Raw genomic sequence first — 12,291 nt, 5'->3', positions numbered from 1 at the left:
AGAATAAGCCTTTGGCAGTTGCTTTCTAAATATATATATAAGAGAGCCAAAAGAACAAAGCCAAAACAAAGGTGTAACATAAATACAAAAGAAGAATCACAGGGCAAAGGAAAAGCATTCATCTATTCTCTCAAAATTAGAGGACAGTCAGTTGAGACTCTTCATAGGATTGTAATGAGGATTAAGTAAATTAACACATGTGAAGCATATAGAACAGTGCCTGGCACATAATAATTGCTAAATAAACTGTAGATAGAGTGAATCGCCACCATAATGAGAATTTGACTATAATGTGATTGGCAGTTGGCATCCATCTCCACAGCAGCATCAACCAGGTCATTTCACTAACATCTCAGTAATTCAGCCCCACATTTTAAATGACTGAATTTTAAAAATCCAGTCATTTATAGCATTATCCTGAGGTTTTACTGTGTTCCATTACTACCAATAATAATGTTAATAATAATAATAATAATTTGGGGGTTTATATAGCACCTCTGCTCATAAGAGCTTAAAAAACTGTCATACATCTTGATTTATACCTACTACAGTGGTCAGATATTTTTTGCCCATTTTACAGATAAGGAAATTGAGAGACAGAGATGTCATCCAGCTAATAGTAAGTAGCAAAAGGCAGCAAATTTCGATAACAGTTTCTTCGTTTTTAATGTGAATGAAGGCTTCTTGTACAACAGTTACTATGAGGCCCTAAATTGTGCTGGAGGTCTAACAGCTTCCAACATTATTTTACCCAGCTCTGACTTCCAAAAATACATTCCAACCTAATAAATTGAATATTTCAAGTTTAACAATAAGACGACACAGGTAGGGTCCCCTTCAGGATTCATTGGATTCTTACTCAGGAGGCCTGAATCACTTGCACCTTCTTGAATTATATAGGTCTTTTACACTTGGGAAAGAAAGATAATAATCGCTTATCATGGATGAAGTACCCTATTTATAATACACAGACCAACTGCCTGACACTTTCATCTTACACCAGATTTAGAAGGACCCCGAAGGGATGTGGTGTCACAGTCTGGTTACTGCAAATTGGTATCGCTATAATTAAGCATCACAGTTTTAAACACATACAGTTTTAAACACATCTCCTCACAAATGTGAAAGAAAACTGTTCCAATAAGGAAGGAAGAATGAACGTTCGTTTTGCAGCCAGCAATTTAAAAATGTAAATATTTTTTTAAGAGTGTCCTCAAATGCTCTTTCCAAATAAGGTGACTCCCTCACGTGGAAATCCCATGGCTGAAGTGTTCCAGAATGCTATTTTTTCTCTCTCTGTAACGAGAGACTAAACTGAAGCTTAAATATATAATTAAATATATAATTGCGCCCCTCAGGCTTGGAAACCTCCTGCATCTAAAACTCCAGCCCAAGACCAAGACAAGGGCCTAGAGAGTACATTGCAGCGAACCGCTCCATAAATAAGCAGCCGCACAATAGCAAGAAAAATAAACTGTGTACAAGCACCTAAGGCTTCTAAAGGGCCAAGGGAAAACAGCCATCCAGTCACCGTCCCTACATAGTAAAATACCTTCACAGCTGATCTCCGGCAACATCTATTTTTTTTGTATTCCTCTGGGAATAAAACTGCATTTATATTTACATTTTTTAAGTACAGACATGGAGCAAGTGTACGTATGACAGAGAGATAAAAGATGCAGGTGGCGAAAGGGAAGCCGAACAGTGACGAACGGAGCGGGCGAAGAGACAGACAGCGAGCTGCTTGCTACCTAACTGCAGGTCACAAACGAGGAAGCGCAGACAATTCTCCTCACGGATTCCGCAACCCTCTCACAGCGGCCGGAAGGTCCTTGGCCTTCTTTTAATTACCATGGCAACTGCACCTCTCCGCTACCGGAAACAAGGTACGGAGTACCTACCCAAATGGTCCGGCTAGAAACCTAGGGAATAGTTACTCCAGAGCTAACGGAGATGGCTCTGACTCTCATCTATCGGGGGCCTTCTGGTCAGAGTCGTGAGAGAGTGTCCTGCGTTGCCCTGGCAGGGACTGAGAGCTGTAGACTCTCCTCCCCCCTTCCCGTCATACACTGGGATCCCTTGTAGCTGGGGGAGTGTTTCCGGCGGGCCGCGTGGAGTGTGGCACAGCGTCGAGTGACCGTTCGCCCGCGCTTTTCAGGCTTCAGTGTTTCTCTCCGAAGGTTCTCTGTTTTCGTAAGAGTTGCTCAGTGGTGTTATCCAGTGACAGGGGTGCGTCCCTGAATGTCGAAATGCCGTAAGTATCTCCTCCCCGGGTGTTGCTGTGTTTGGGCCCCTCTGTGAGCAAGAAGAATAGATATTATGTAGCCCGATAACCTTTTCTCTTTTCCTACTTTTTGTACTTTATCTTTTCCTACGACAGTTCCTAGTGCTTGGTTCCCTCAACCTACGTCTGCTTCCCTTCCAGCCTTACTTATCCGGTAGTATTTCTCCACTTTAATTCTGATTCCACAAGGCTTCTGACAGATTTTATAGGCTGTGAGTTATATTTAGTGATGTATTGCTTGAAATAATTTCAAATATGGTTAACATACCGAGAATAGGACAGGGTAGACTACATCACGCCGTATAATTTGATAAAGCCATTTAATGCCTAGATTAGTGTCGTGAGCTCATATAAACTTGTGGCAGAAGTCATGGACCGGGTCCCAAGAGACCTGAACTCCACCTCTCAAATGAGGAAGCATAGCCAATTCTGTAAAGAGCTGTCCAACGTTGAGCGAATCGCTTAATTACCTCCGGGCTTCAGTTTTCTTGCTTATCACTGCCCAATAGAGACTTTTTTTTTTAAGCTCTGTAAAGAACTTTTTCTTTGGGGTGGGGGTGGGGATAATATATAACACATGAAATTCTCTGGCTGCCTCTTGTCCCCAGGCTGATTTAGGTACCCTCTCTTGCGTGCTTCTAGAGTAACTTATTTCTCCGTTACATTCAGGTTTGAGCAAATGCAAAGTAACATAGGGTGGGAGGAGGGACATCTGTATCAAATAGGAATTGACATGAAAGTGGAAAGATTTGCAGAAATAATAACCTACATTTGTTGAATGTTTAATTATGATTTGGGTACTGTGTTTAGCAATTTCCCTACATTTTCTCATTGAATCCTAAAAAGGACCTTGGGAGGTAGGCGCTGCTGTTATCTCTACTTTCCAGATTAGGGAACTCAGCACCTAATAAGGTGTCCTACACATAGGTATCAATAAATATATGTTTCACTTATACCCTTAAAAGGTATGGATTATTAAAGAGGTTTTCCTTTCCCCAAAATGAAGCTAAAAGACTTGCCTCACTACTCTTGCACTAGAAAAATAACCCAGTTAGCACTTATATATGTATATGTATAGCTGATTCAGTTTGTTATAAAGCAGAGACTAACACACCGTTGTAAAGCAATTATACTCGAATAAAAGTGTTTAAAAACCCCAAAAAACTGGGCAGAGGACCTGAATAGACATTTTTTCCAGAGAAGACATACAGATGGCTAACAGGTACCGTGAAAAGGTGCTCAACGTCACTAATCAGCAAGGAAATGCAAATCAAAACCACAATGAGATGTCACCTCACACCTGTTAGAATGGCTCTTATCAAAAAGACAAGAGATAGCAAGTTCTGGTAAGGATATGGAGAAAGGGGAACCCTGTGCAGTGTTGGTGGGAATGTAAACGGGTGCAGCCACTATGGAAAACAATAAGGAGGTTCCTCAAAATACAGAACTTCTATATGATCCAGCAACTCCACTTCTGGGTATTTATCTGAAGGAAATCAAAACATTAACAAAAGATACATGCACTCCCATGTTCATTACAGTATTATTTACAATAGCCAAATATCCACCAATGGATGAATGGATAAAGAAATATATATATATATATATATATATATATACATACATATGGAATATTATTCAGCCATAACAAAGAAGAAAATCCTTCCATTTGCAATATGGATGGACCTTGAGGGTATTATGCTAAATGAAATAAGTCAGAAAGAAAAAGGTGAATACCATATGATCTCACTTATATTTGGAATCTTTAAAAAGAACAAACTCCTAGAAAAGGAGATCAGACTTGTGTTTACCAGTGGTGGGGGATAGGGAATGAGGAATTGGAGGAAGGTGGTCAAAAGGTACAAACTTCTAGTTATGTAATAAATTAAGTCCTGGGGATGTAATGTACAGCAGGGTTACTATAGTTAATAATACTATATTGTATGTTTGAAAGTTGCTAAGAGATTAGATCTCAAAAGTTCTTATCACAAGAGAAAAAATCATAACTATGTGTGGTGATTGATGGATTTTAACTAGACTTACTATGATGATCATTTCACAATATATACATGTATTGAATCATGTAGTACATCTGAAATTAATATTATATTTCAAAAAATTTTCCTGATTTTGATGATTGTATTGTGTTTATGTAAGAGAATATCCTTGTTCTTAGAAAAACACACAAATATTTGTGGATAAAGGTATACAGTGTCTCCAACTTATTTTCAATGGATCATAAAAAAGATTTTGCATTGTATATGTATGTGTGTGTGTATGTTTCTATAGAGAATGATAATGCAACTGGGACAAAATGTAAACAAGTATTAAGTCTGGGTAAAGGATATCCAAAAACTGTTATTCCTAGAATATTTTTTAACTTTAAAATATATAAAAATTAAAAGTTTCCCCAAAAATACCCGTCAAATTGTTTTTAAAAATGCTAATGGGTAGATTAAACTGTAAATTAGACACAATTAAAGAAAGAATTACACAACTAAAGATAGACTGAAGAAATTGCCTGACAGCATAGAGATCAATGATAAGAAATAGATGTTTAGAGATATGGAAAATGGAATAGAAAATATAAAATTTCTTCTAGAGGGATTCTTAGAAAGGTAGAATCAAGGAGAGCCAATAGTTTGGAGAATTATGGCTTAGATTTTTCCAGAACTGATAAAACACAAATCCATGATAAGAGACTGCCTTAAGATAAGACAGTGTTAATATGACATCCTCTTGGGAACCTGCATTTAAAGCACCTTAAATAGAACTTGAAGGATTATAAAAAATGTAAGGAATTAATATGTTCTTGAATTTAAGACTGACGTTTTTAAGTAAAAAAAAATTAATTATTAATTTATATAATATTAACACCTTTGTGCCAATCACTGTGTCAGGCTTTGGGGATTCAAATATGAACAGATGTTTACACTCTCTAGTTTGCATTTAGTGGGAGAGATAGTTCAACAAGTATTTTTAGAACTAATAATTTTACCAGTAACAGACAAGATGCTAATGATCTAAATACATGAGTCTAGGGAGGAAATATACTATTGCAACTTGATAAGTTTAATGAGAAGAACATGCACAAGTATTATAGGTATGGAATGGAAAGACCCTTAGTGCAATCTGAACAGTGTCAGGGAAAAATTAAATATGACTCTGCTGGAATCTCAGAGAAAAGGGTAGACATCAATGTTAGTTTTATTATTGTTAATTTTTATGTTGTAAAATATTATACATACAAAAAGGTATATAAAATGTCACCAGTCTACCACATTTAATTCTGATAAACCTGTTTAGCCCCTTTTAATAGAATCTTTTAAAAGACTTATTCATGTCCTTTATATATGTATGTGTGATGATACACATATGTATATGTTTCTCACAGAAGGTAATAGTAATGAATGTTTTATTAATGTTCACTTTTGAGAGTACCCACTTAAGAATGAAATGATCTTATGGCATTTCTCATTTTATTCAACCCAAAGAACATCTCACCTCCATCCATATATCTTCTGGTTCAGTATTCCCAAATATATCCCTTTTATGTCTGTAAAAATTCTTTAGCTAATGCTTTATTAATCTTTTGATAAAGCAACTTTTGACACCATAAACGTGTTGCCCAAGCTGGTTAAGGTTTTGGCTAGTTTTATCATGAAGAATAACAAGATTAATCATTTAGTTAGTTGCTTTCACGTGGTGACCATATTTCTCCATGCAGTGGAGTGATAATCCCACTTACCCATGCTGTGATAATGAATTATGTGACCTCTGTCAGTGTTGAACACAAAAAAGCATAGGCTTGAATGAAAGGGAGAATGCAGAAGGATATAGGAGATTCTTCTCCCTTCTTTGCTCATTCCCATACATGGAATGGAAAATGTGTCATTTTAGATTTCTCAGTTTGTACCTAAAGAGTCACATGGGATGTGAATTTGGCCATTGCCTTTCATCAAGGGATTTCTAAGCATCTCATAAGCATATTCTATAATCCTTCTAAAAACTGTTGTGTAGTTGTAGCTGCAATATTATTATCTCCATTATAGAGAGAAGTAAATGGAAGCACTGATATACTAAGTGATATTTTTATCTTCCATTCAGAAATTACCACTGGTTTACAGGCCAGTATTATCACCTTTATGAAGCTTAGTGAGATTATGTGATTTGCCCAACCTTAGGGGAAATTTTGGCATAACATCAAGGCTCCTGAGTCTTTATATGCCTTACTAATTTTATCTCCTCCCCACACACATACACTCTTCCCCTCAGCTCTATTGAAAATCATATTTATCCAATGTTTTAAAAGTCCTGTAAGGGATGATGTATTACTATTAGTCATGATTGTGGTTACTTATGTGGGAGAAAGGAGGGGTGAACAAGATGGGACAAATGGAAGGTTTTGGGGGATGAGCTGGCAAACTTCTATTTCTTGATCCTGGGTGATGGTTACAAGGGTGGTTGCCTTATAATAATCCATTAAGCAATATATTTTTTAATGTAAAAAAAAAAAAAAAGTCCTGTAAGGGAACCTCAAATCATGTTGCTTCATGAGTCTTGGAGGTGTCATTCCTGTTCTTAATTAGGAATCAAATGATAGTTTTATGTTTTCTAAAATAGTTATTTTTAATATTGTAATATTGTAACTGCTGTTATTAATGTTAGCATACTAAAACTCATGCACTTGTTCTGTTCTGATGAGTTAGAGAATCCTACGCAGGATACTACCATGTGGTAAGCATAAATAAAATAGTGGAAGATGGTCTTTGAGAGTAATATGGCTAATTCTACATGGTTACTTTCTTTTTCTTCCTGTTGATATAAAACTACATATCTTTATCTTTCTTAAATTCTCACTAGCAATAATGCTAGTAGCAACCAGAATTTGATCCCAGTGAACCTAAACCTAGTACACCTAAGTGTACTAGGGGTACGTAGTATTCAAATTGTGGGCACTGGTGTAAATTTGGGTTAAGTTGAAAGTGAGAAGTAACCTGTAGAGCAGCGGTCCCCAACCTTTTTGGCACCAGGAAACCGGTTTTCGTGGAAGACAGTTTTTTCCACGGACCAGGGTGAGGGTGTGTGTGGGGGGATATGATGGTTCAGGCAGTAATAGCGAGCGATGGGGGAGCGGCAGATGAAGCTTCACTCACTTGCCCACCACTGCCCACTGTGCGCCCAATTCCTAACAGGCCTCAGACTGGTACCGGTCACATGGCCTGGGGGTTGGAGACCCCTGCCATAGAGATTATAAGGTTTACCCATAAGAGGGAGGTAATTAGGATATAATAGGTAGGTGCCCATTTAAAATTTATTTATTTATTTTTAATTGTGAAAATATACATAGCATAAAATTTACCATTTTGACCATTTTAAAGTATATAGTTCTGTGGCACTTAAGTTCAGGTAACCCTTGAGTAAATTGGGGATTTACTCTAGTTATAGTCCACCTTATAACTTTACAGTCAGCATTCTGTATCCCTGGTACCGAATCCACGGATTCAACCAACTGCAGATTGTGTAGTACTGTAGTATGTATTTCTTGGGGAAAAAAAACCCTCGAGAATAGGTGGACCCTTGCAGTTCAAAATTCGTGTTTGTTTCAAGGGTCAACTGTACATTCACATCGTTTGTACAACAATTACCATCATCCAACTCCAAACTTTTTTCATTTGCAAAACTGAAACTTCCTATCCATTGAACAGTAACTCCCTATTCACCCCTCCTCCTAGCCCCTGGCAACTATCTTTCTATTTTCTTTTTTCTTTTCTATAATATGTATATACTTTTAATTTTTATTGGAGTATAGTTGCTTTACAATGTGTTAGTTTATACTGTACAGCAAAGTGAATCAGCTATACATATACATATATCCCCTCTTTTTTGGATTTCCTTCTCATTTAGGTCACCACAGAGCACTGAGTAGAGTTCCCTGTGCTATACAGTAGGTTCTCATTAGTTATCTATTTTATACATAGTATCAGTAGTGTATATATGTTAGTCCCAATCTCCCAATTCATTCCACCCCCCCGCTTCCCCCTTGGTATCCATACATAAATGTCTATGTCTCTATTTCTGCTTTGTAAATAAGATCGTCTATACCAGTTTATTCAGATTCCATGTATACGCGTTAATATACAATATTTGTTTTTTCCCTTTCTGACTTACTTCACTCTGTATGACAGTCCCTAGGTCCATCCATGTCTCTACAAATGACCCAATTTTGTTCCTTTTTATGGCTGAGTAATATTCCACTGTATATGTGTACCACATCTTCTTTATCCATTCCTTTGTTGATGGACATTTAGGTTGCTTCCATGTCCTGGCTATTGTAAATAGTACTGCACTGAACACTGGGGTGCATGACTGCTTTAAGCACCTCATTTGAGTGGAATTATATAGTACTTGTCCTTTTTTGCTTGGCTTATTTCACTTAGCATAATGTCTTCAAGGTTTATCCATGTTGTAGCATGTGGACTTTCTTTCCTTTGAAGGCTGAATAATATTCTCTTGTATATGTATATACCAAATTTATTACTTATTCCTCTGTCCACAGACACTTGCATTGCTTTCACCTTTTGGCTATTGTGAATACTGCTGTTATGAACATGGGTGTACAAATATCTGTTTGTGTCCCTACTTTCAGTTCTTTTGGGTATATATTCATAAGTGGGATTACTGGATTATATGTTCATTCTAGGTTTAATTTTTTGAGGAACTGCCAAACTATTTCCATAGCAGCTGTACCACTTTACAGTCCCACAGCACAAGAGTTCCAGTTTCTCTATCCTGGCCAACACTTACTTTCTGGATTTTTTGATAGTAGCCATCCTGATGGTTGTAAAGTGGTATCTTGTGGTTCTGATTTGTGTGTCTGTGGTTCTGATTTGCATTTCCCTAATGCTAGCGATGTTGAGCATTGTTTCTTGTGTTTACCAGCCATTTGTATATCTTCTTTGGAGAACTGTCAATTTGAGTTCTTTGCCTATTTGGGGGTGCCCATTTTTTTAAAATCAAGGTAGTAACCACAAGAGCTGCTTATTACTTTACAGAACTACCAGAGATATATCACTTTTAATTGCTAACTAATACTGGTAGCAAATAAGTAAGAACTTTAGGAAAATATTTGTCCCACATATCTAATCAAGTTTTGCCTGTCCTTCCTTTGTGTGTTTCATCCATCTCTTTCTCTCTGTTTCTGTTAACATCATCCTAATCCACTTAGCATCATCTATGCTACAGTTGTTTGTGAGTTTTTTTAAAAGGGTAAAAGCATTTAGTAGGTGCTTAATTTAATAACTGATATCTTGACACTGGGCCAGTTCTACCAGAATGGTAAGAATAGATGGTCATAAATTCCTCTAGTAGGTTTGTTTTTCTTTACCTCTTTAGCTCCTCCCCTCAATTCAACAAGGATTTATTATGAACAGGGTGTAAAATCTGAGTTTCTCTCCCTCAAACTGTGTGATAGGGGGCAAATCACACTAAAACTCTTCTCTATTGGATGACCTAAGTAATCTCTTAGGTTTCTCCTAGTCTTGTCTAGTAAATGTCTTTATGATTCTTGTAACTATTACCAGCTTTGGATATTAGATGCCTGAATTATCTGAGAACCACATTACCCACAATAAATCATGTTTTTAGATTCTCACTAAACTGTTAGAGTGAGAGATAACAGTCTAACTCAGATCACTTTCTTATTTACTTTTATGTATCTCCTTGGGCTTCTTAGATCAACCCTAGGACCTAAACTGGAAACCTTTTAAATACAAATATTTAGTTTCTCTAAGAATTAGCCATCACTAATAAAGCAAGAATATTTTGAATGGTTAATATCGGGGGTGGGGGTTATTTACTTCTAAAAAGTAGTATTGCATCTTAACAGCATTTAAAAACAAAGGCTGAAAATGCTGTACTGTGTACTTTTAGTTTTTGATTTTTCTACTTTTGAAGTTTTATAAACACAAAAACATCTCACACACCTGAATAGGGTAATATATATTCCAAAGCTAAATATAGTACTTTTTTTGATTAGCTGCCGTTTTGTTCATAACCTCTCTTCTCTTCTTGCTTCATTGAGAATTCACATTAAATTGATTTCAAGTGGACCTCTAAAAGATATGAGTAATTCTTTAAACCCAATTTAGTTAATTTTAGAAATAATGTTATGTGATAGGCTAATGTAGATATAATAGCAAAATTAAGTGAACTATTTTAGATAGATTAAATTTTTGTATTTAATATTTATTGCTGAGTAATTTTTATAAATTGTCCATCTCTTCTATTCCTGCTTCTGTCACTTGTTTGAAAGTCAGTAGTCACTTATTTATGAATAGTCATTTTCTAGGATTCTATAAATTTTGGTTTTGTTTTCTGTAGTACAACCTTTATAATAAAATTTGTTTGCTTATGCTCAGATTCTCTAATATTTTAAATAACTTAATTTCTTTTTTCTCAGAGATCGAGAAAGTACTTTTAACGTTGCATTTTGTCACTGGGAAAACTAGTTTTAATTTATATTGACCTTTTTCTCCTTTGAGCATTTAGTCTGTGTTCAATAAAATGTTGATGACTGCTCTTTAGAAGACAGCTGTACGAAATAAAGTATTATAAATATTCAGCTTTCCTTTCTAAGCATTGTCACCAACAGCTGGGCATCCAGTTTAGCAGAACAGATTTTGCACAGAGAGAGCCTGGCATGTTCCTGAATCAGTTTAGTGAAGGAGACAAAAAATAGTTTCTTATGGATTGGGGACTTATAAAGACATAGAGCATCTGTTCCTCAGTTAAGTCATAGTCTGGTAGCACTGAATCATGTTTAAAGCTAGAATAAGGTGCAAAACTTTTTCACCTTGCTCATACTTTTATTTTAATAGCTAGTGTATTATTTCTGCAAATAATATACTTTCAACATCTCCATTGAAGGTATGTAAATTATTTTCCTTTTATGTATAATTTTTGTTAGTGGTATTTTAAAACACACAAATATATTAATTTTTTTACTAAGATTATTTTATAATATAACTTTAGTGTTTGAATTGTATAATGGTGCATATATATAAAACTACATATATAAAAATCCATCTAAATATTTAATTATGATTTCATCTTGATATATGCTATCAAAAAATCAGTTTCATCATTGTGAAAATTGCTTTCTTCATAGGTATTCTACTTTAGTTGGTGAAAGTAACTTAGAATCTTTGTTTATATAGATTACTCTTAAATACTTGGCTACTTAAAGCATATTAAATCTAAGATGTCTTTAACTATTTTGTTTGCAGTGTTAAAAGATCACTGAAATTGGATGATCTGTTAAAAGCAAATGTAAGTATTTACTTATGAGTTTGTAATAGCATAATAAGATTGTGTTTTTTAATTTTTAACAGCTAATTTACCCTTATACTAAATGTAAAAAGTATCAAAAAAAACCCACTGTGAATAATTGTTATTGGTACACCATTTTTCTACATATAAAATTTGTAATCTAATATATTGGAAATTCCTGGCCAGCTTGAGGTTTTTATTTAAAGGGCAAATTATTTGAAACCTTAGTGAAATAATTTAGTAGAAATTAATTCCCCTATTTAGTAGAAAAAAAATGCTCTGCCACTTAAATGCAGATAAATAAAGATGGAACAATGGCAGTGCTTTACTCTGCATTCTCTAATCTGCTAAATGAAATAAAAGCATTAAAAACATTTTTATATCAAAAAGGTAATTACCCCCTCAGCTACGCTGGCATGAATAAACAATTAAATACTAACACTGTAATAAATTTCACTGTGGTTGTCACAACAAGAATAAAATTGTACTGTTGCTATTACTTTTTGTAAATCTCATTCATAGCACATTACCAATACCAGCATATCATGACATATGCTAGTTTATTATCTTTTCATTACCAATATTGGATCTAGATACAGACATTAATACTGGGATACTTATGGCCTTAGTAATCTTAAATGCAATTAAATTGGTGAGAAAGTAAATTAAAACAAATA

At 35.3% G+C, this 12,291-nt stretch overlaps 2 protein-coding genes across 3 annotated transcripts in view; one reads left to right on the top strand and one right to left on the bottom strand.

Moving 5' to 3' along the window:
• Positions 1–1,864, bottom strand: part of EFCAB7 (EF-hand calcium binding domain 7) — a 50,710-nt gene extending 48,846 nt beyond the window's left edge. The window contains exon 1 of one of the 2 annotated variants that reach the window (XM_032611527.1): positions 1,752–1,864. The gene's annotated coding sequence lies outside the window, so the exon portion shown is untranslated. The remainder of the gene's footprint in view (positions 1–1,751) is intronic. The other variant, XM_032611535.1, reaches the window with a different exon arrangement.
• A 269-nt stretch (positions 1,865–2,133) lies between these two features.
• Positions 2,134–12,291, top strand: part of ITGB3BP (integrin subunit beta 3 binding protein) — a 78,149-nt gene continuing 67,991 nt past the window's right edge. Inside the window, exons 1-2 of the mRNA XM_032630815.1 lie at positions 2,134–2,254; positions 11,572–11,614. Coding sequence (XP_032486706.1) covers positions 2,250–2,254; positions 11,572–11,614 — 48 coding nt within the window. The 5' untranslated portion in view covers positions 2,134–2,249. The remainder of the gene's footprint in view (positions 2,255–11,571; positions 11,615–12,291) is intronic.

This window comes from Phocoena sinus, chromosome 1, assembly GCF_008692025.1.
Source record: "Phocoena sinus isolate mPhoSin1 chromosome 1, mPhoSin1.pri, whole genome shotgun sequence".
In the NCBI taxonomy this organism is placed as follows: domain Eukaryota; kingdom Metazoa; phylum Chordata; class Mammalia; order Artiodactyla; family Phocoenidae; genus Phocoena; species Phocoena sinus.
The sequence above is the reverse complement of the archived record's forward strand: the minus strand, read 5'-3'. Positions and strand labels throughout refer to the sequence as shown.